The following is a 23,927-nucleotide window of genomic DNA, read 5'->3' as shown; positions in this document are numbered from 1 at the left end:
GAATAGGCAATTAAAACCTCTTGCGGATTTGTCTTGTAAGAATGCGGAATTTAAACTAACGTTTAGTTTACAAGCACAAACCCTCAATATGCTAAGCTCAAAAAAGTGTAACAATAGCAACTAGAGCTAAGCAAGATAGGCACAAGATATATGTAGCACAAGTGATAGCAAGATATATGTACTTCAAGCACGATGGCTATCACAAGGAAAGAGAGCTCGGGTATAGAAATAATCGAGGCACGCGGAGACGAGGATGTATTCCCGTGTTCCCTTCCTTTGCAAGAAGGTACGTCACGTTTGGAGGAGTGGAGGTCCCACGAAGGATTCCCCGCGCCACGAAGGCTCACCCTATTCTCCGAACCACACCCACGAAGGATAATGGCCATTTCCTTATGGTTAGCTTTTCCTCCACTTCGGAGATGGCAAGCTCCACAACCACTTCACAGGCTCCACGAAGGAGAAGCCCGGGCCTCTTCACAATCTTCTTGAAGAGATCACCGGAGCACCAACTAGGAGGTGGCTTGTTGTAAAGCTAGCAACAAGCTCAAGAACCTCACACAGAAACACCAAGAAGCAGTAGGGATATGCAAAGTATGCAAAGGATTGAGCTCCCTAAGACATTGCGATCAAGTTACCCAACCGAAAGCCCCTCTTAATAGTGCGGCTATCTATCCTATAATCCGGTCTCCCATCAACCACCTTGAGACCGGTAAAAGGAAAACCTAGCAAGGCCATACCTTTGCCTTGCGCATCCCGCTTGATCTTGATGATAGCTCTTCAAGCTCCACTCAAGCTGGAATACCTCACTTGATCATCGTTGCTTCGTGAAGACTCACAAATGCTCCCCCATACACCATGATGGGAAAGCTCCATTGATGCACATCTTCACAAATCGAATATCACCAAATGGACGGTAAGCTTCAAGCATGTGATCCACTTGAGATTCTCATCTTGAACTTGCCCGACTCAACCTTGTATCTTCTCATACTCTATCATACTATCTTGAGGTGTATAAAGAATTCTTCACTTGGAATCAAGCTCTCAAGATCTTGATCATCCACTGCTTATCACATACGCTAGAGTATGGCTAATATTGAGTTCCACCTAAGAACTCCATCTTCATTTCTTCTTCTTGATAATATCACATATATATCTTCAAATCGATGATCTTGATGCCAATACACAAGGTGTATCTTGATCTTCATGGCATCCATACTTGAATCCAACACATGAATTCAAGTAGTACCTATGGAATATTCCTTCATATAAACTCAATGAAAAACATTAGTCCATAGGGGTTGTCATTGATTACCAAAACCACACATAGCGGCAATATACCCTTACAAAGGTTTAATTAAATTGGTATTGTTGTGGGATGTAATTAAAATGGAGATGAGTTTAAATATTTATCTCAATTCCCTTTTTAATTTAGGAACCAATCTATTTGAATGGTTTGAAAATTTATAACCTCTGCATGGTAAACACATGATTAGGTTTTGCTAGTACTTAGCAATATGGATTGTTCACACATATGTTCCTTATGGCTAGTTTAAATTAAATGGTACTGAGAATGGGGTGAGTTTATGATTTTATGTGGAGAATTGTTTCTAAAGGTTTAAGAAAATGGTTGAATAAACTTTATGATGACTAAACTCATTTAACCAACTTTAGCTTGGATTACTTAGGATAAATCCTATGTTCATCATAGTTAATCTACTTGTTTATATGGTGATTCTATTTTATAAAATACTATTTCATTTGGTCCCGCTAGACAAGGTATTTTGGAAGCAAAGTGGAATTGGAGATTGGTTTCACTCTACTTACCAAATAGCATTTAGTCTTTAGATATATATAGCTTGGTTGATACTTGTGATCCATGATACACAAGTTAGGACATAATATTTTATGTGGAGTGGATCCCATGTGAAAGGGTTTAGGGATTTGATGATGCTTCACTCATTGAAGTATAAAATTGGCATGAGGCATGGCAGGGTGTTATTTATGATCCCAAGTGATACATGTATTGGAACTCAAATGTGTACCAGTGTTTTAGTGGTGATCACCCAAGTGGTACATAACTTAGAATTAGGATATGAGCATAAGCTAGGGTTATGTTTAATTGGCTAGGGTTACTCCTCCTCACTTAGTTAGAATTCTTGTATCAAGGCAATGCTAGGGTTGTCCCAAATGTTTGGATAAACAAGGTTAAAGTGTGATGCTATTACTCCTCCACTCAAGGTATGAGAAAAGGTTTAGGTTTAGTTGCTAGGGATCTATCATTTTATGTCGGGGATGATGTCTGATTATCTCACAAGTTTGTCTTATCATCTTAATCTACAAAGTAAGATCATACATTAGGCATGATCCACTTATTCCTCACTAATCACTTATTGATTCTCTTTACACTCAGCTAGATTCTTAGGGTTTATGAGCATTACTCAATTTGTAATGATCAAATTAAGCATTGGTCTCATAATGGTTTATTAATGAATCATGGTTCTCCTCTCCAAGATCAAGTATAAGTCCATATACGTGGGTATACCTCTTTAGCTTGTTCTCTCTGGAATAGGTAGGGTTCCTCTAGGGTATATGATCATTACCAAAGTGTAATGATCCTAACATTGGCCTCCTAATGAATTACTAGAGGAATATATTCTTACTTACCATCAAGTGTTGGCTAGGTCAAGTAGGTTTTAATACTTGACTTGTACTTCTTATAGCATTAGTGAGTATTAACAATTACCTCACTTTGATAAGGTTTGAATGTCAACCTATGATTCTACTCAATGGATAGTGTAAACATATTTCTCTGAGGTTTAATGGAAATGAGTTTGGAGAAACAAGATTGGAATGGTCAAGGTTTAATAAGGAATTAATATGAATGTCCTTGATATGGATTCAAGTCTTGTAGTTGAAAAGATATACCATGGGACTCATGGTAGGAATATTTAGTTAGTGAAAGACATGGAAAAGATAAGTAAAGAATAGTTTCTTAAATAATTGTGTTCTTAGATTTATAGTTGAATCAATATTCATGTGTTGTTGTAAGGAATGTCATATTGAGATCCTTTATAAGATCTTGTAGTTGATTCTGACTTAAGTTGGTGTTTGTTGTAAAGCTAATTCCATTTGATCTAGTCCCTAGATCAAATCATCTCTACCCAAAACAAGGTTTTAGCAAAGATCACAGTGAAGTTTATAGCGCTTGACTTGATGATCTACTTCAATTCCAACAAGTCAAGTGAAACTTCAGTTACTGTGGTAAATTTTGTTTGAAAGCGCGAAAATTCCCCGGATTTTCTATGCATGAATGCAATGCATACTTTGGTGTTCTCTCATTTTTTTGCCTCTAAACCTGGGATATTACAGCTTGTCATGCCGTTTAGTCTTTACAATGGTCCTTCAACCTTTATGCGTCTTATGAACCATGTCTTGAGACCTCTCATTGACAAGAGTGTTGTTGTATATTTTGATAATATTTTCATTTATAGCAAGAATCTCGAAGACCATGTTGGACATGTGAGAGAAGTTTTATGCATCTTACGCAATGAGAGGCTCTATGCAAATCTTCTAAAATGCACTCTTGCACAAAACAAGTTGGTTTTCCTTGGTTTCGTTGTTTCCTCCAATGGCATTGTCTTGCCGGTTTCTACCGACGCTTTGTGAAATATTTTAGCACCATTGCTTGCCCTTAGAATGAGCTTACAAAAAATAATGTACCATTTGTTTGGGGAAAGGCCCAACAACATGCTTTTGATGAATTGAAAATCAAATACAAGAAGGGCAAGGACAATGTAGTTGCGGACGCTCTTTCCCGCAAGATTACCCTTTTACTCACTCGTTTGGATTTCCATGTTTTGGGTCTAGATGAAATCAAAGACATATATCCTTCTGATACCTTCTTTGGCCCAATTTTTGCAAAGTGTTCTATTGAAAAGGGCATCGATGATTTCTATTTGCAGCAAGGGTTCTTGTTCAAGGGCAACAAAATTTGCATTCCCAAGTCTTCGCTTCACCTTTTGCTCTTACAAGAATCACACGGTGGTGGTCTCGTGGGACACTTTGGACGAGAGAAGACGTATGCCATGCTAGCAACCCACTACTATTGGCCAAGAATGTACCGTGGCGTTGAACGCCTTTGTCGAAGATGCACAACATGCTTACAAGCTAAGTCCACTTCCAATCCTTACGGCATTTATACTCCTTTGCCTATACCTTATGCACCTTGGTTCGACATAAGCATGGACTTTGTACTAGGATTACCTCGCACTAAATATGGCCATGATTCAATTTTTGTGGTGGTTGATAGATTCTCTACAATGGCACATTTTATACCTTGCTCCAGAACGGATGTTGCTACACACATTGCCTCCTTATTTTTTTAGGGAAATTGTGAGACTCCACGGTGTACCAAGAAGTATTGTCTCGGGCCAAGATGTCAAATTCATGAGCTACCTTTGGAAGACACTAATGGCCAAGGAGAGTGGATTTGGTGATCTGGGGGATATGTGAGCACCCGGTTATCACCATTGGATTTGGTCCACCACCATTGGATTCTGCTACTCACTAACGGCCACTCACTAATGGCCACTACCTCGCCGACCTCCAGCTCCACCTCGCCGGCCTCCACCTCGTGCATATGAGGTCACGCCAGTGTCTCCCCGGCCAAGCGTGTCGCCGTGCACCTTCCCCGCGTCTCTCCGCCCTTCCACTCGACGCACTAGACCGCGTCGATGCGTGTACAGTGGTAACATCGTTAGACACATGTCGAGCAGAGAAGGGGTGCTCATGTATCCCCCTGATCACCAGGCTTCATCCGAATGACCAAGTTCAACATCAAGCTTTTGTTCTCTTCAGCCTCGCACCCACAAACCGATGGGCAAACCGAAGTGGTGAACCGATGCCTCTCCACACTACTACGAGTCCTCGTCAAGAAGAATTTTAAAGCATGGGAAGATTACATCCCGCATGCAGAGTTTTCCTACAACCGCGCCAAGCACTCAACAACAATGAGAAGTCCCTTCATGGTCGTCTATGGTTTCGAACCACCAACATCGATCGACCTACTACCTCTTCTGCTTAAACATGAACATCGACAAACAAGCCCAATACATGAAGAAACTACATGAACACACAAGAGCAACAATCGAGCAACAAGTACTTCGTCAAGCCACTCGACTCAACACAAAGAAAAAAACAAGGATCTTCAATGAAGGAGACCTAGTATGGATACACCTTCGCAAGGACCGGTTCCCTCAAGAACACAACTCGAAGCTCAAGCCCCGAGGAGATGGTACCTTCAAGGTCCTCAAGCGCATCAACAACAACGCCTACGTCATCTATATACCAACATCCAAGTACTTGGTGAGCAACACATTCAATGTGTCGGATCTCTCACCCCATCATGAAGATGAGGAGAAGATAGAGTCGAGGACGACTCTTTTGTAAGGGGGGAGATGATACGGGGTGGCTTTTGGATACCTCCGCCTCAAGACCGACAAGCCCTCCTCGTGGCCCAATGACACGAGCTCGGGCTAAGGCCCTACACCAAGAGGTTAATTCGCTTCTTTCTATGTACACATTCGACACACCTTTGAATGGTATTCTACTTCATTCCGAGACCGTTTGTGTGGTCAGGTACAAATCTCGGGAAGAAGGCGTGGAGGAGCACTCAGGAAAGGACCACGAGGTGGAAGAGAGTCAACGTCACCACGCCCTTCTGCTCCAGGACGCCAAGGACCAACAAGGACATCCTGCAGGCACGGCACTACCGCCAGCCAAAGCGGCACTACCGCCTGGAGGACCGGACCTGCCGCCAGGCAAAGCGGCACTACCGCGCGCCACAGCGGCACTACCGCCGACGTCAGCGGTAATGCCGCTAAGAAGAGCGGCACTGCCGCCCGTGCCACCGGAACTGCCACCAAGGGGGGCGGCACTATCGCCCCAGCCACCAGCTCGACGCCTAGGCCGGCACTACCGCCCGTGAAGGTCGGCACTGCCGCTACAACAAGTCAACATCGAATCTGGGCCGTTCATCTGCCCATCTATGGCCATGTTCATTTGTACCAAATTACCAAACTACCCCTACTCGAATCTGGACTATAAGTACTTCCCTTCCAGCCCCTCTTAGGGTTAGACTTGTTTTGAGATAGATATGAGCTTTGCTCCTTCCCCATGGGAAACCCTTCTAGATATGAATCTATGAAGTTTATCAAGGATCTTCTAAGTGATTGGTCTCTTCCATTCTAGGGATTCTAGTGTTTGTGGATCTTTTGCTTCTTGCAATTCTATCTATTTGCATTTTTTCCCTCTTTGGAACTCTACCAATTGTTTGCCAATCTTTTGTGAGAGATTCTACTCCTTGTGGATCTTTGCCTTGCAATTCTATTGGGTTGGTGTATCGGGTCAACGAAGAACAACCGGTTGTGCGTTTGTATCTCTGATCCCCTCCGCTTTCCACCCGTGTTCTTCATGTTCTTCACCACCGCCCTCAAATCTGTGAAGATCGGGCCTCCCCTAGGGCTCAGCCCTCATCATCGATAGTCATGTTCCGAATTTTGTTGTGTTTATGAAAAACTAGACACATCTTGTAATATTGAATGTATTTGATCTTTTTATTTTGGTACTTTCTGAAACTTGGTAGAATTTTATGAAACCAGGTTTATTTTGAGGTCTTAAACTCATTAGAACTTGATGGAAATTCTTGTGTTTCATCAGGTTTCATAGAGTTCCATCATGTTTCAAAATTTAATTTTTGAAACTTGTCAAGATATATTTCAAACTGATCTTGTTTCGAAGTCCTCGTCATTTAGAACACAAATATGCACTTGAAATATAAATTGGACATATGTTTTAAAAGGAAGATAAGATGTATACAAATTTTAGAATCTAATAAAAAAACATAGGATGAGAGGAGATAAAGCTAGGTGGTGGTAAAGTGAATAAAAGAATGCTTGCACATATTTCAGATTATGTCACCTGCTCACGATGGGAGTGTTTCTAATCTAATTGCAGATGAACGGTGACTAAGTGCAATCCCGTGCACGCTACAAGTGTATTTTTTTGCAGTATCGGGTACTCTAAAGTTCTGCCAATCGAAATCACTCAGCAATTCGTGCCCCATCCAAAGCGACTCGTGTGAGGATCATGGATTCATCCTCTCATGGCGAGCGGCGACACTGGTAAGAGGGGGAAAGCGCTTAGTGGCGGTGCTGCTCTGGCATTCCGCACCGGCGGCGCGCAGGTTAGGCGGCTTCCAATTGCAAATCCAATGCTAACACAACTGAACACACGCCCGTACATGCCTGCTCTGCAATATGCATAACGGTTCTTACAGCACACAATTTACAGCTACACTTGAAGCTGCCGAACTGCAACGATGACCCGTCTTATATAAACTTATCAACTGACAAAACAGATTCGGCCATGGCCCATGGCCACACCACACAAGCCTGCTCACTGGTGGAAAAACCTCTATGTTTTCACTTGCCCGCACCGGCACAGAATGTATTTAATTCAGGACGGAAATATAGACTATAGATATATATAACTGCTATATACACCCTGGCACCACTGGAATAACAACTACGAGGCGACGAATTACCAAATCTTCAGCTTTGACATTCCTGCTTCCTTCCAGCTGCCATGATTTTCCCAGCACCTGTAGGTACATGAGGTCCATGGATTCATCAAAATGTGAAGTTCAAAAGCAAGATTTAGGTTGTGAGTAGCTGCAGCACTAATAGCTTTCTAGCAGGTGCTCTCAAAGTTGTAAATTCATAAGTTTAGCATAAGAGAATGCACGTAAAAATTGTTTGATGCGCAAATATCAGTCTACTGTCGGCATCTACTGTCAGCATCTACTTTGCAAGGTAACTCTGTGAACAGAGGATCCCAGTTGGAATTGGACATTGACAGGTTGGATCGTTAGAGAAACCAATAGTCAGTTAGAATGTAGGATCTTGTCCAACTGTAGCTATCCTATTGTCTCTGAAGTCTAGGGAGTCAATGCGAAGCAGAGTTAAGGCTTTAATCAAGCAGCTCAAGATGTACACGTGGATGAAAGTCGGTATAAATGCCAGCATATTCAGCAGACTAATCAGCCATTTTCAGGATGTAGGTAGTGTTAATACGAAAAAAAAAGAGAGAAGGGATTACCTTGTCTCATTCACAAGCAATTTTGGTATCGAAACTGCTCAGACATATTGCAAACGCCTGAAATGCTGATATGGGATACCGGTAGTCCATGGTGAACAAGTCTTTGCCTATCTTTCCAAACTGGAGAATCACCTTGTCCTGCTCCTGGCCAGCGGGTCCAGTTTCGTCTGAAGCAACCAGCTGAAAGTTTTTCACTGAGGCAACAGTCACTCGTCCACGGAAATTGAGGCACCAACATTGCAGCTGTTCATGCCACCTAGGAGACTTGTTCTTCAGCACCAACTTCTCTTCGTTCTGAGCAGGTATCTGTGGAGCTGTACTGTCCATATGAGCAGATTTGGATCTGAAGAATGGAATGGACGGGAAGGAGTCGATGTTATTGAGAGGAAATTCAGTCTGTGTTGGAGCTTTGCCCCCTTCTTCAACAGCTGATGCAGGGATAGAACTCATAACACAGTTCATCCTTCTTGGACCTCTGCAACAAGACAACACGAATGATATCATTTCATCTCGCATGTTACAAGAGAAATGTAATAGAGTTTTACAATGCAGTGTCAATGAGCATCTAAATGTTCAGCTTATTAACGGAGACCTGTCTTTATGTACTTCTTTCGTTCTTCAATTAAATCTAATCAGCTTATGCAGTGGTGACACCATCACTATTTTAATCAATGCATTTCCATTAAATCTAATTGGCCTATGCAGTGGTGACACCATCACTATTTTAACCAGATCAGAAGAGGTGATTAACATAGTGCTGAGAGGTAATTCATATATTTCGTGTTTGCTACTGATCAAGTGTTAATATCAATATTTACAAAAATAAAAATATAGATCTAACCTAAGGCGGCGGAACAATAGTGAGAATTGCCATACCTGGAGCCTAACACATTCAATTCAAAAGAAATCTGTGAAACTGGATAGTTGCCAGCAGGAATTCTTGGGGAGACCTGGTTCAAACCAACCATACGCGCAGACCGGCTCTTCGAGACCACAGCTCCATCATATGGTGGATGAGCATCATAGACGGTAAACTTCGTTCCCAGAAAGTTTGACCTGCTCAGAAAACAATTGGTTTAGTCATTTTTTCTGTTGTTATTGTGGACTAGGTTTCACCGTGAAAATTATTCAGACAGCAATAAGGTCAAAATATTTTTCCAGTGAAAGCTTCCAAGAAGCAAATGTACTGATATACAAAATGCGTGTTCATTGTAATATGTAAGACCAGCTATTGCTCGATCTGATGCCGGGGGTACAACCTACTTTTCTAAAAAATGATTTAATGCTTAGTATTACCTTTAATCATAGGATTAACAGAAAAAGGAAAAAGAAAACACTACTGCCCATGAGAATTTATCTGAGATAACCTACAGTAGAGCTAAAGGGTGTATCTTTCGCATAATACGAAGGAAACTAGCACAAATTATAGCTTTAAGTGGAGATCAAATCTCAAAGGGTGACCTTAGCTTGCCAATATAGGTGCTGCTCCCCTTTGACACATCACCCATATCCAGGGAAATAAGGTAGTCTGTGTATGTGGGCTTTCTGCATTTGCGCGCAGCAAGCAAGAACTTGCCATCATCAGCCAGTGCTGCAAAAGAAACAACCGAAAAATAGTAAGCATATATCGACAGTATAAGACTTATTTGGCCAAGCAAAATAGGAATGACTAAGCAACATACCTTCCGTGATTCCAATGTATAGATAATACGTCTGAGTAGTCCGGTTTCTTCTTATGAAACATTTAAGAGTACTCTCCTTTGGGCCAGGCTGCACATTATGGAGACAACACAGATTCAGTACCGAAACAACATTACATTGCACTGAAATGGGGTAATTTCTTACTAAATCGTCAACAAAGTGCACATTGACACTGGGATTTAAAGACAGATAAGCTTGTGAAACACCGTAATTAAAAGGAAAAAAAAAGATACATCAAGTACTGGCATTCTTTTATGATTTTATCTGACTTCGCACAATTTGATTGATGCATAATTGTACGATGTGCAACAACCCTGTCCAGTGTGTTCATAGGATTCTAATGAGCAGGAAGACATCCGACATTACAAGTTTCGCAATATAAGAAGCCTTTATGGTTGGCACCTTCAATGAAAAAGATAGGTCACTGATTTGATCCCCTGAGATTTGAGCAATAATGCAACATAAACCTTCCCAAAAACAATGCAACATAATGGAGTTATCCAATCACTATCCCTCACGCAACCACTTGTTAATAGAAACGCGTGACCAACACTTGATGGTCCTAAATACCGAGAAAAATGATCCTAATTAGACAGCAGGCATCAACAGTTAGTACACCGTCACAGTCAGGGTGCATGATGGAATCGAACCTGCTTGAGTGAGATGGGGAAGGTGAGCTTGCCGGAGGCCTCCGGGACGCGCACGACCTCCTTCATGATGCCCCTCCATGCCCTGCAGACGCCCGCGCACGCCACGACGTCCCGGCGGGAGGGCCAGAGGGTGTCATCGACCTCGACCCTGACGAGCACCTCCCGCAGCAGCTCGGGCGGCAGCTGCGCCCAGCAGGTCCCCTCGAGCGCGTCGACCAGCCCGGCCCCGGCCGCGGACGCGCCCGGGGCGGCGACGGCGCGGTGCGAGCGGGAGGCGCGCAGGCCGTGGCGCGAGATGCTCCCGAACTCGTCCCGCATGTCCTGGATGAGGCTCCGGAAGGACATTTGCCGCCACCACCCCCCGGCGGAGCCGAGGAATTCGAGCAGGGAGCCGCCAATCCCGTCGCAGAGACGGCGAATCAGCTGCGCGCCATGGCGCGGCGCGTGCGGGAACCGGTGGATTGCGCTGGAGGCTGCGCCAATCGCGAGCAGCAGCAGGGAGGATACGTTGCAAGCTAGAAGGAGAAGGTTTGCCGGAGGCAATTCAGAGAGCGGTGGCCGGAGCAGGAGCAGCGCGATTTGGACCCACGGAAGGATGGAAATATAGCAAATTGACCACCGAATCGCGGCTGCGATCGACGGAGAGATTCTCGGGTCCGTGGAAGCGGTTGGTGACGCCACCACCGCGAACAGGGAGAAGAAGATGATGATGATGAACAAGGAGAACAAAGAAGGAGGAAGAAGCAAGATTCGAACAAAAGAGAAGGGAAAGGATGATGAGGAAGCTGGCTTTGTTGGGATGAGGGGCAGGGTTAGGTGGCCGGGGAAGGGAATTTGTAGGTGGCGGATGGATTGGTGGCACGGCAGGGGGATCGGGCGGGGGAATGAAATGCTCGTGATGGCTCAGCGTCGTCGTTATATAATGGGATTTGAGCGGTGACGGGACGGGATTAGGGTTCGATCTCTCTATCCGAGTGGCTGGCTGATGAAAGCGGCATCCTCATCATCATCATATATCCATCCGGGCCACGCCCACGGACACGGACTCGTGTCCCGTTAATTACGCCATTAATCAACTAAGCTAATGCGCGCACGGGGACAGCCCAGCCGAGCCGAGGGACGAGACAATTCTTTTTGGCAGAGACATGCTGTCAAGCCGGCGCGCGTCAGTGTCATGGAATGGAAGGGAGGTGTCAGGATGGCGATGGAAACATCATTACCCCAGGCAGGCCCGTGCCGTGCATGATTGTTCTCTGCCGTGCTCTGCTCTGATCATCGGCTTTGGGGTTTCGAGCTGGACTGTTTGGTGCTTTTGACTCCCCACTGACCTGCCATGACCTCACTCCTCCGCTCACAAGCGAGTGAGTAGTACTAGATTAGAACACAATTAAGGCATCTAGCTGATCTCCTAAAATTTAGAGGAGCAAACGGAGCAAAATAGAGAAGCAAAATTTCGCAGGATTTAAACGATTTCGACTACAATTTACACATAATTCATAGAAATAAACTAAAGCATGACCATAATTTAAACTAGCAAACTAAAACAATAGATTCCTCCTCCTACATTGTCGTTGCCACCTAGTCATCGAACGCGGATAAGTCGAGGGCGTCGTCGTCGTTGCCGCCTCCTCCTCCGTCGCGAAGCCTCTCCTTGTACATGGTGTACGCCGCCGCCTCTGCCACCACGCATTCAAGATTTTGACGATTTGAAGGTGCCTAGCCAGATCCGCCGGTCAGTGTTCTGGCCAGTGATCTCGGCCACCCAGGTTCCCCACTCGCGCTGTCGCACGCCATGGTAGCGGCTATGCGGTGGCGGCGGGAGGTCAGCGGGGGAGCCAGTTCGGCAACGCTGCGATGGGCGGTTGCGGTTGGCGCTGCGGATGGGCGGAGCGGCGGCTGGAAGATCCGACCATGGGGATGGTTTTGGCGGCTATGGGGATTGGTTTGGCGGCGGCCGGAGATGCTACGGTGGGCGGTGTGGCAATGGGGATGGATTTGCTCCTCGGTCGGCCGCCGAGCAAATATATGGGGGGATTGGGGATATTTGCTCCTTGGTCGGCTATATATGCACCACTAATCGATTCAGGATTTTGGCTAGAGTCGGTTCTTTCGGTTAGCGGCACAATTTTCTCCTCTAAAGAGTTTTAGGGGATCGATTAGAGATGCCATTAGTGCCCTAAAAACTATATAGGTCACCAAAAACTGGAATATAGGGTGCCAAATCAGTTTTTTTTGCTTTGCAAGAAGACTAATTTAGGGCACGGATTCTAAATGACTTCATCGTCGTGTCTCCTCTCCGATAGACGCGGCTCTAAATGAAAGAGAGCAACTAGGACTTTCTATGCACTCCTCGCGTTGCTCGGCTCCTCTCCGCACCCACAGGGAGGGAGGTTGTTGCGCGGGGCTCGCTGGTGCTTAGATTGTCGCTCGATGGCTTCCTCCTGGCTCTACGCTTCTCCCCATGCCGACGGCTTCAGCGTCCGTCCTCTCCCTCGCAAGGATAGGTGGATCTGGATTTGTAGAGGCTGGGGCGGTTGATGCCTCGATGGGGGCTCCTAGGCACCAGAGCGGTGGCTCCGGGTGGTGGTTTCGGCACTGTCTCTCCCTCGCGGGTATGTGATGTCTACGGGTGCTTCTATTCTTGTAGACAGTGTTGGGCCTCCAAGAGCAGAGGTTTGTAGAACAGCAGCAAGTTTCCCTTAAGTGGATCACCCAAGGTTTATCGAACTCAGGGAGGAAGAGGTCAAAGATATCCCTCTCATGCAACCCTGCAACCACAAAGCAAGAAGTCTCTTGTGTCCACAATGCAATAAAACTAAGATAAGGAGAGGTTGCTACAGTAGTAACAACTTCCAAGACTCAAAATAAAAAACAACATTACTGTAGTAAAATAAACACATGGGTTATCTCCCAAGAAGTTCTTTCTTTATAGCCATTAAGATGGGCTCGGCGGTTTTAATGATGCACTCGCAAGAGATAGTATTTGAAGCAAAAGAGAGCATCAAGAGGCAAATTCAAAACACATTTAAGCCTAACATGCTTCCTATGAATAGGAATCTTGTAAATAAACAAGTTCATGAAGAGCAAAGTAACAAGCATAGGAAGATAAAACAAGTGTAGCTTCAAAAATTTCAGCACATAGAGAGGCATTTTAGTAACATGAAAATTTCTACAACCATATTTTCCTCTCTCATAATAACTTTCGAGTAGCATCATGAGCAAACTCAACAATATAACTATCACATAAAGCATTCTTATCATGAGTCTCATGCATAAAATTATTACTACTCCCAACATAAGCATAATCAATTTTATTAGTAATAGTGGGAGCAAATTCAACAAAGTAGCTATCATTATTATTTTCATCATCAAATATAGGAGGCATATTGTAATCATAATCAAATTTATCCTCCATAACAGGCGGAACTAAAAGACTACTATCATTATAATCATCATAAATAGGAGGCAAAGTATCATCAAAGTAAATTTTCTCCTCAATGCTTGGGGGACTAAAAAGATCATGCTCATCGAACCGGCTTCCCCAAGCTTAGAACTTTCTATATCATTAGCAACAATGGTATTCAAAGTGTTCATACTAATATGTTCCATGGGTTTTTTAATTTTCGCATCAAACCATCCATGTCTTAAATCAGGAAATAGAATAAGAAGCTCATTGTTGTCCATTATGCCAAACTAGTGTAAACAAGAAACAAAAAGATGCAATTGCAGGGTCTAAAGGAAATAGCTTCGAGTACTTACAACGGTGCCGGAAAAGTGCTTAGTAGCCGAGATCCGGAGTGTGAGTACCTTTTACCTTTCCTCCCAGGCAACGAGCGCCGGAAAAGTGCTTGATGTCTACGGGTGCTTCTATTCTTGTAGACAGTGTTGGGCCTCCAAGAGCGAGAGGTTTGTAGAATAGCAGCAAGTTTCCCTTAAGTGGATCACCCAAGGTTTATCGAACTCAGGGAGGAAGAGGTCAAAGATATCCCTCTCATGCAACCCTGCAACCACAAAGCAAGAAGTCTCTTGTGTCCCCAACACACCTAATAGGTGCACTAGTTCGGCGAAGAGATAGTGAAGTACAAGTGGTATGAATATATATGAGCAGTAGTAACGGCACCAGAAAAGTGCTTGCTGGCGTGTAGTTGATGGTGGTAATATTGCAGACAGTACAGATGCAGTAAAATAGTAAACACGCAGCGATAGCAGTATTTAGGAACAAGGCCTAGGGATCATACTTTCACTAGTGGACACTCTCAACATTGATCACATAACAGAATAAATAGATAGATGCTAGACTCTACACTCTCTTGTTGGATGATGAACACCACTAAGCTGTGTAGGATTACACGAACCCTCAATGCCGGAGTTAACAAGCTCCACAATATTCGATGTTCATATTTAAATAACCTTAGAGTGCATGACGGATCAACATAACCAAACCAAGTACTAACATAGCATGCACACTGTCACCTTCACGCTATGAAAGGAGGCATAGATCACATCAATACCATCATAGCAATAGTTAACTTCATAATCTACAAGAGATCGCAATCATAGCCTACGCCAAGTACTACACGATGCACACACTGTCACCATTACACCGTGCAGGAGGAATAAACTACTTTAATAACATCACTAGAGTAGCACACAGATAAATTGTGATACAAAATACATTGCAATCATAAAGGGATATAAATAAGCACTTCACTATGCCATTCATAACAGTGAATAAGTATTCCGTGAAATATAGCCTAAGAGACCCACACGGTGCACACACTTGTCACGTTTACACACGTGGGACAAGGAGTCTCCGGAGATCACATAAGTAAAACCCACTTGACTAGCATAATGACATCTAGATTACAAGCATCATCATATGAATCTCAATCATGTAAGGCAGCTCATGAGATTATTGTATTGAAGTACATAGGAAAGAGATGAACCACATAGCTACCGGTACAGCCCTTAGCCTCGATGGAGAACTACTCCCTCCTCATGGGAGACAGCGAGCGTTGATGAAGATGGCGGTGGTGTCGATGGAGGAGCCTTCGGGGGCACTTCCCGTCCGGCGGCGTGCCGGAACAGAGACTCCTGTCCCCCAGATCTTGGCTTCGCGATGGCGGCGGCTCTGTAAGGTTTTCCGTATCGTGGTTTTTCCGTATCGATGTTTTAGGTCAGGGACCTTTATATAGGCGAAGAGGCCGAGTCGGAAGGTCGACGAGGCGGTGACACACTAGGGGGGCGCGGCCAAGGCCTGGGCCGCGCCACCTCGGCGTCCGGTGGCCCGGTGGCCCCCTCCGGCCTCTCTCGGGTGTTCGGAAGCTTCGCGTGATCCTAAGATGCTGGGCGTTGATTTCGTCCGATTCCGAGAATATTTCCTTACTAGGATTTCGAAACCAAAAACAGCGAGAAAACAACAAGCGGCCCTTCGGCATCTTGTCAATAGGTTAGTTCCGGAAAACGCATAAATATGACATAAAGTATGCATAAAACATGTAGATATCATCAATAATGTGGCATGGAACATAAGAAATTATCGATACGTCGGAGACGTATCAGCATCACCAAGCTTAGTTTCTACTCGTCCCGAGCAGGTAAACGATAACAAAGATAATTTCTGGAGTGACATGCCATCATAACCTTGATCATACTATTGTAAGCATATGAGATGAATGCAGCGATTCGAAGCAATGATGAAGATAATGAGTAAACAAATGAATCATGTAGCAAAGACTTTTCATGAATAGTACTTTCAAGACAAGCATCAATAAGACTTGCATAATAGTTACTCATAAAGCAATAAATTCAAAGTAAAGGCATTGAAGCAACACAAAGGGAGATATAAGTTTCAGCGGTTGCTTTCAACTTCAACATATTTATCTCATGGATAATTGTCAACACAAAGTAATATAACAAGTGCAATATGCAAGTATGTAGGAATCAATGCACAGTTCACACAAGTGTTTGCTTCTTGAGGTGGAGAGAGATAGGTGAACTGACTCAACATAAAAGGTAAAAGAATGGCCCTTCGCGAGAGGAAGCATTGATTGCTATATTTGTGCTAGAGCTTTGGTTTTGAAAACATAAAGAGAGCATAAAAGTAAAATTTTGAGAGGTGTTTGTTGTTGTCAACGAATGGTAGTGGGCACTCTAACCCCCTTGCCGGACAAACCTTCAAAGAGCGGCTCCCATGAATTATTTTTATTTTTGGGTGGCACTCCTTCCAACCTTTCTTTCACAAACCATGGCTAACCGAATCCTCGGGTGCTCGCCAACAATCTCATACCATGAAGGAGTGCCTTTTTATTTTAGTTTTATTATGATGACACTCCTCCCCACCTTTGCTTTCTCAAGCCATGGCTAACCGAATCTTTCGGGTGCCGTCCAACAATCACATACCATGGAGGAGTGTCTATTTAGGTTAATTAATTTGGGACTGGGAATCCCATTGCCATCTCTTTTTGCAAAATTATTGGATAAGCGGATGAAGCCACTAGTCCATTGGTGAAAGTTGCCCAACAAGAATGAAAGATAAACACCACATACTTCCTCATGAGCTATAAAACATTGACACAAATCAGAGGTGATAAATTTTGAATTATTTAAAGGTAGCACTCAAGCAATTTACTTTGGAATGGCGGAGAAATACCATGTAGTAGGTAGGTATGGTGGACATAAATGGCATAGTGGTTGACTCAAGGATTTTGGATGCATGAGAAGTATTCCCTCTCGATACAAGGTTTAGGCTAGCAAGGTTATTTGAAACAAACACAAGGATGAACCGGTGCAGCAAAACTCACATAAAAGACATATTGTAAACATTATAAGACTCTACACCGTCTTCCTTGTTGTTCAAACTCAATACTAGAAATTATCTAGACTTTAGAGAGACCAATTATGCAAACCAAATTTTAGCAAGCTCTATGTATTTCTTCATTAATGGGTGCAAAGTATATGATGCAAGAGCTTAAACATGAGCACAACAATTGCCAAGTATCAAATTATTCAAGACATTTTAGAATTACTACATGTAGCATTTCCCGATTCCAACCATATAACAATCTAACGAAGAAGATTCAACCTTCGCCATGAATACTATGAGTAAAGCCTAAGGACATATTTGTCCATATGCAACGACGGAGCGTGTCTCTCTCTCACACAATGAATGCTAGGATCCATTTTATTCAAACAAAACAAAAACAAAAACAAACCGACGCTCCAAGCAAAGCACATAAGATGTGATGAAATAAAAATGTAGTTTCACTAGAGGAACCTGATAATGTTGTCGATGAAGAAGGGGATGCCTTGGGCATCCCCAAGCTTAGACGCTTGAGTCTTCTTAAAATATGCGGGGTGAACCACCGGGGCATCCCCAAGCTTAGAACTTTCACTCTTCTTGATCATAGTATATCATCCTCCTCTCTTGACCCTTGAAAACTTCCTCCACACCAAACTCGAAACAAACTCATTAGAGGGTTAGTGCATAATCAAAAACTCACATGTTCAGAGGTGACACAATCATTCTTAACACTTCTGGACATTGCTCAAAGCTACTGAAAGGTAATGGAACAAAGAAATCCATCCAACACAGCGAAAGAGGCAATGCGAAATAAAAGGCAGAATCTGTCAAAAACGAAACGGTCCGTAAAGACGAATTTTATTGAGGCACCGGACTTGCTCAAATGAAAATGCTCAACTTGAATGAAAATTGCGTACATATCCGAGGATCACTCACGTAAATTGGCATAATTTTCTGAGTTACCTACGGAGAATTAGGCCCAGATTCGTGACGAGCAAGAAATACTGTTTCACGCGATAATCCAAATCTAGTATGAACCTTACTATCAAAGACTTTACTTGGCACAACAATGCAATAAAACTAAGATAAGGAGAGGTTGCTACAGTAGTAACAACTTCCAAGACTCAAAATAAAAAACAACTTTACTGTAGTAAAATAAACACATGGGTTATCTCCCAAGAAGTTCTTTCTTTATAGCCATTAAGATGGGCTTAGCAGTTTTAATGATGCACTCGCAAGAGATAGTATTTGAAGCAAAAGAGAGCATCAAGAGGAAAATTCAAAACACATTTAAGCCTAACGTGCTTCCTATGAATAGGAATCTTGTAAATAAACAAGTTCATGAAGAGCAAAGTAACAAGCATAGGAAGATAAAACAAGTGTAGCTTCAAAAATTTCAGCACATAGAGAGGCATTTTAGTAACATGAAAATTTCTACAACCATATTTTCCTCTCTCATAATAACTTTCAGTAGCTGTTATCACCAGAATTTGACCGAGTCAGAGGTGGGCCGCGATCAAGATGGACGTGAAGAATATATATAGAAGAAATACGTGAATCGGCCTTTTATACCAAGTTGGGCTTGTTTGCCCATGTATACGTAACATATTAGATCGCATCTTAGTTTAGAAGTTAGAATCTTACTCGTGCACGGTTTGGTGCACGCCCACATTAGAAAGTCCCTGGACTATAAATATGTATCTAGGGTTTATGGAATAAAGAACAACCAACGTTCAACCACAAACAAATCTCGGCGCATCGCCAACTCCTTCGTCTCGAGGGTTTCTACCGGTAAGCACCATGCTGCCTAGATCGCATCTTGCGATCTAGGCGATGTAATGCCTATCACGTTGTTCATGCGTTGCTCGTATCGAAGCCTTTTTGATGGCGAGCAACGTAGTTATCTTAGATGTGTTAGGGTTAGCATTGTTCTTCGAATTACATGCTTTCGTTATGCGACCCTTGCACATCTAGCCGCCCTTACACCTATCTTAGGTGTAGGGGCGGCACCCGCTTGATCATAGTTTAGTAGATCTGATCCGTTACGGTTGCTCCTTGTTTCATCAAGGATTAGTTTAACATCCGCAATAGTTAGGCCTTACAAAGGGTTGGAGGATCCAGCGGCGTGTAGGGTGACGTTTGCTAGCCCTAGAAAGGATGTTCGGGGATCAACCTCGTGTTGGTTTTTAGGCCCTGTCTAGGATCGGCTTACGGTCACCGTGCGCGAGCGCGAGGCCCAATCGTGAGTAGGATGATCCGATTATGCGGTGAAAACCCTAAATCGTCGTAGATCTCATCAGCTTTATCTTGATCAAGCAGGACCACCATATATTCGGACACCTCGTCCGAATCATGGGTGGATCGGCTCTTTGAGACGATTCACAGGATTACCTGAGAGCCGATCGAGGCTCGTATTTAATGTTTACGTGTATGCCATGGAGGAAACTAAGCGAGGCATCATCCACACCTTCCTGACCAGGTATAGGTCAGGTGGCACGCCCTTGTGATAAGCATCGGACGTGCGACCGGGGAGGCTTTGCGGGCCGTCGCTCTGAGGGACTGGGGCCAGCCGCAGCCCTAGTTGTTCGCGGCTCTACCGTATTGACCGTCTCTGCCCGCCAGGGGGTTTCTGACGTCAACACATTCTGGCACGCCCGGTGGGATGATACACTGGGAAAAATCCATTGCGCTCGGATGGGCAATGGGGGCGTCGGATGATACACTGGGAAAAATCCATTGCGCTCCTAACAAAGCCGACGTTCACATCGTAGGACCTTGGCCGACCATAGAGCCGATTTCAGCAGTTACCGGCGAGAATCGGCTTGGGGGGGCACCTAAGTATATGAGCATACGCGACATTGTTGAACATGTGTGGAGAAATATTGGTGGCTGAAAGGGAAATCGGCCAGTAAAAAAAAACTACAGAAATCGAGACATGCATCTGTTTACACGGTGATCAACCTTACAGCGAAGCAAGTTTACATGCATCAGTTCACACAAAGAAGCCCTACTGAAGAAAAGCCTCAAGGGCGCGAAGAGCATCGGCACGGATTCGATCCACCTCGGCAATCTCGGCCTCGTCATCCTCGTCCCTCCCCATCACCGGCTGGCTGCTCGGAGCACGAATTTCAGCCGGGTCGGTCTTCGGATCAGTTGTGAGACCTTGTGCTTCCTCTTGGGAGCGAGCAATGAGGGCTTTCTCATCCTGGATAAGTTGTTTGGTCTCCCTGGTCCTCTTTTCAAGGTCTTCCAGCTCTTTGCACAAGGTTTCAAGCCTGACACTACGGGTGGAAGTGGCGGTCTTGGCGTCTAAAGCGGATTTCTTCTCATTGAGCCGTTGACATTTGCCTGCGATATCGGCTCTCAACGGGAGTTGGGCGCGGCGAAGAGCAATCCTTTGACGAGCCGACTGCACCCTTGACCTGACAGCTGGCAAAGACACGGCCTGCCGAGCTTAACTTGCGGCGTTGCGGGAGACGGGGCTGGATGTCCTCGAGGATGCCTTTGATTGCCTCGGGGTTCTCAACCAGCGTATCGACCGAGGAGGAGAGCAAGTCTTTGAGGCGGCTGGAGTGGGCCGTCGATCGCGCTAGGATCCGGCTCTTCACTGTTTTAGAAACGACGGGTTCGATGGAGTCGGGGTCGAACGTCAACAAGCTTGAAGGATCACACCCCTACAGACGAACAAGAGCAGCATGAGCATACGACAAAGGAAAAAGAGCGGTCTTGAGAGAGAGGGAGAAAGCTTACCTCTCCTAAGAAAGGAAGGGAAGCCGATGTTGTGATGATCGGCTTTACGGCAGCCTGAGCTAGGTTAACTACTTGGTCAGTCGCGCACGGCGAAGTGGACGGAGCCAAGGGCAGCGAGATGGCATCGGCACCTCTTCAACATTCCCGCTAGAAGTCCCATCGGTCCGCAAGGGAAATGGTAAGGCAATCCAGTTAGTGGCAAGACGATGTGGAACACGAGCTGCGAGTATATTACATTTGAAACTTCTGGCTCGGCGAGGAGACTTGCGGGTTTGAGCGGGCCCTTTTGAAGCATCGACGTTTCATGCGCGACCTCGTTTGGATCGGAACTTGAAGGGCAGCCGGCTCGGAAGTCGACCTTTTACGAGAAGCCGACGTTGGCGAATCCGTCCGGCTGCGAGTGGTGGACCTTCTGTGTCATGCGGGGAAGAGTCCCTTGGGCTGGATCTGTGCTCCCTCACTGGAGTTCTCTTCGAGTAGAAGCCCGGAAGAAGAGGTACAACCGTGTTACAAAGATTGGGAAGGCAAATGTGTTCGATTAAGACACGGATCAACTTACGTGCAAGCTTTCTCGAGCGGGAGCTTTGCGCTTCAGGGTCTTCCTGACAGCCACCTTCCTCACTGCCGTCCTCGCCTGAGTCGAGGCTCGGGGGCAAGCTGGCCCCAAAGTGGCTTTACTCTTGGGAGCCGATTTCGGAGGAATCGGCTGGCTGCACATTATGACTTTCTTCGGGGGTGGCGAGCTCGCGGCGAAGAGAACCACCGGAGCCGGAGGAAGAAATACGAAGGGGAGCCGTCGGCTTGCTTGGGAACCGAGGCCCTCTTGTTGCTGCTAGGAAGATAGAGTCGGGTCACCGGGCGATTACCATAAGCGATTAAAAGAAATATGTGAGTAATAATACCGGTGCGTGGGGATGTCATACTCGGCATCGAGTTGTCTCAACGAGCGGTCCTAAAGCCCTTACGAAGACATGGGTCTTCCACATGGACCACCAAGTCTCGAAACCGTCGGTGGTAAAGGAAAAACGGAGGTTGTGGGGAACTGGGATGGCCAAAGCATCAAAGAAGGTGTAACACCTTTGGCCAGTAAGTATGTCAGGCAATTCAGCTCTGCTTGCTGTCATGTGGTGTAAGAAGAAGTGTGGCGGCACCTGCCCGAGACCAAGCTGTCGGGCTACCACTACCGGTTGATAACACTCATAACCGAGGCTTGATGATCCGGTTCGAGGTACTCATGCCAACGGGGAGGAAGCAAGGGCGAATCATGATAGAATACAAATGCTTGGGTGCTATCGTCATCGGCAAAGTTATCCAATCGAAAGGAGACTGGATTTTCAAAATTCTCCGGTTCGGTATAAGGAAAGAACAGGGGGTTGTCCAAACCTTGGAAGAAGATCTTGAACCACCTGCTTGCTTCCTTGGGGATCGGCCTGCTGCACAGGAGACCATACAAAGCTTGGCCATAGGCTGGTACATCGGATATCCTTGCCGTTAGCATGCAGGAAGGTGCGGGAGGTCAAAGGTGGGAAGTACGGGATGCGGTTACGAAAGTATAGGCTGCGCCCATAGCTGAATAAACCACCAGGGACCGCCAGTTTTAACTGTCTTTTGAGAGAACAGTTTGACGGACATCAGTTGAAGAGATCGATAGACCTCTCCAAGAAACAGCTTGCCTAGGCCAAGATGGGTGCCTTTGGCCAGTTCATAGGCTAGGGAGAGGTAATTTTTGGTAGGGGCAAGTGATGGGCCACGAGAATATGAAGTGTTCCAACCAAAAGTTCGGGAAGGCTGTGTGTTCTCGCTCGTCACGGGGCCTTTGGTCTTCATATAACGATTGAGGTAGGCACCCCAGCTGGTACACTCTTTTTTAGAAGAAAGGGTGAAAGGGACTTTCGGCGGTTTGAATGCGGAAGGGCTTGGGGATGCAATGTCTAGGCCTGTGATCATGGTAACATCCAGCGAGTGGGTGTCATAGGGCCGTGGCCAAACATGAAACAGATTCGGTGCGTCGGACCGAAATAGCCGATGGTTTTCGGAATGTTTTCATTCTTCTCAAGAGGAGACAATGATAAGGACGAGCATCGGCTATCCCTATGGCTTCCCGGGTTGCATAATGAGCTTTGGATACTCTGTTGTACCATGTCACCTAACCCTCGGGGGGTTAGGCCGGGCTCGCGGGCGGTCGGCCCGGGAGGTCGGATCTAAGTTCGATTCACAAAGGGGATCCTGTTAGCTTCGCATGAAATTAAAAGGGCAGGGCTCTCGGAAGAACGTGGACCAAGGCACATGGAATTTGCGAGAGAAGGGTGTGGCAGCAGGATGTCTGAAACCTAAAATTGATAGTGGAAGGAAACATTAATTCAGGTGTTTGCTGTTTACTCTTGACATTGATGCATGTGGCTAGGGGGCTGTCGAGGGTTACCTTCAGACCGGAAACCATGGCGTCAGCGTTGGATGACTCCGCCATTGGGTGCGCTGAGGAATTGGGACGGTGCGGCTGAGATTCGTGGAACTGCCGGGGCGGCGATTTGGGGATCTAGGTTTCTCGGATGAGGGCGCGAGGTTACCGTTTGGGAGGGCGGTTAGGTTGACCGTGCTCCCGTTATATTTTGGAGGCTGATGTGGTACCATCGGCTCTTTCAGGGAGTGCTTGACGCTAGCTATCGGCAAAGTTAAGTGAAGACATTCCTTCAGTTAAGATGAATGCTGTAGGACGGTGATAAAGTCACAGGGGGCAAGGCGCTACGACATGTCCCGACGAAAGAAAAGCATAATGATTTTGGAAATGTTATTTCCAAAACCAGGGGGGGATGTGTTATCACCAGAATTTGACCGAGTCAGAGGTGGGCCGCGATCAAGATGGACAT

The 23,927-nt window shown here is 45.3% G+C and overlaps 1 protein-coding gene across 1 annotated transcript; it reads right to left on the bottom strand.

The window, feature by feature from the left end:
* Positions 1 to 7,371: 7,371 nt before the first annotated feature.
* On the bottom strand, positions 7,372 to 11,465 carry LOC124704084 (tubby-like F-box protein 6). Its single transcript, XM_047236327.1, has 6 exons — positions 10,509 to 11,465; positions 9,840 to 9,927; positions 9,619 to 9,748; positions 9,034 to 9,213; positions 8,158 to 8,632; positions 7,372 to 7,660 (listed from the first exon to the last, which is right to left on the bottom strand). Exons 1-5 carry the CDS (start codon positions 10,851 to 10,853, stop codon positions 8,164 to 8,166), a joined length of 1,212 nt encoding a protein of 403 aa, XP_047092283.1. The 5' UTR covers positions 10,854 to 11,465; the 3' UTR covers positions 7,372 to 7,660; positions 8,158 to 8,163.
* Between the last annotated feature and the right edge of the window lie 12,462 nt (positions 11,466 to 23,927).

This window comes from Lolium rigidum, chromosome 3, assembly GCF_022539505.1.
Source record: "Lolium rigidum isolate FL_2022 chromosome 3, APGP_CSIRO_Lrig_0.1, whole genome shotgun sequence".
NCBI classification, from domain to species: domain Eukaryota; kingdom Viridiplantae; phylum Streptophyta; class Magnoliopsida; order Poales; family Poaceae; genus Lolium; species Lolium rigidum.
This window is presented reverse-complemented; position numbering and strand designations above follow the sequence as displayed.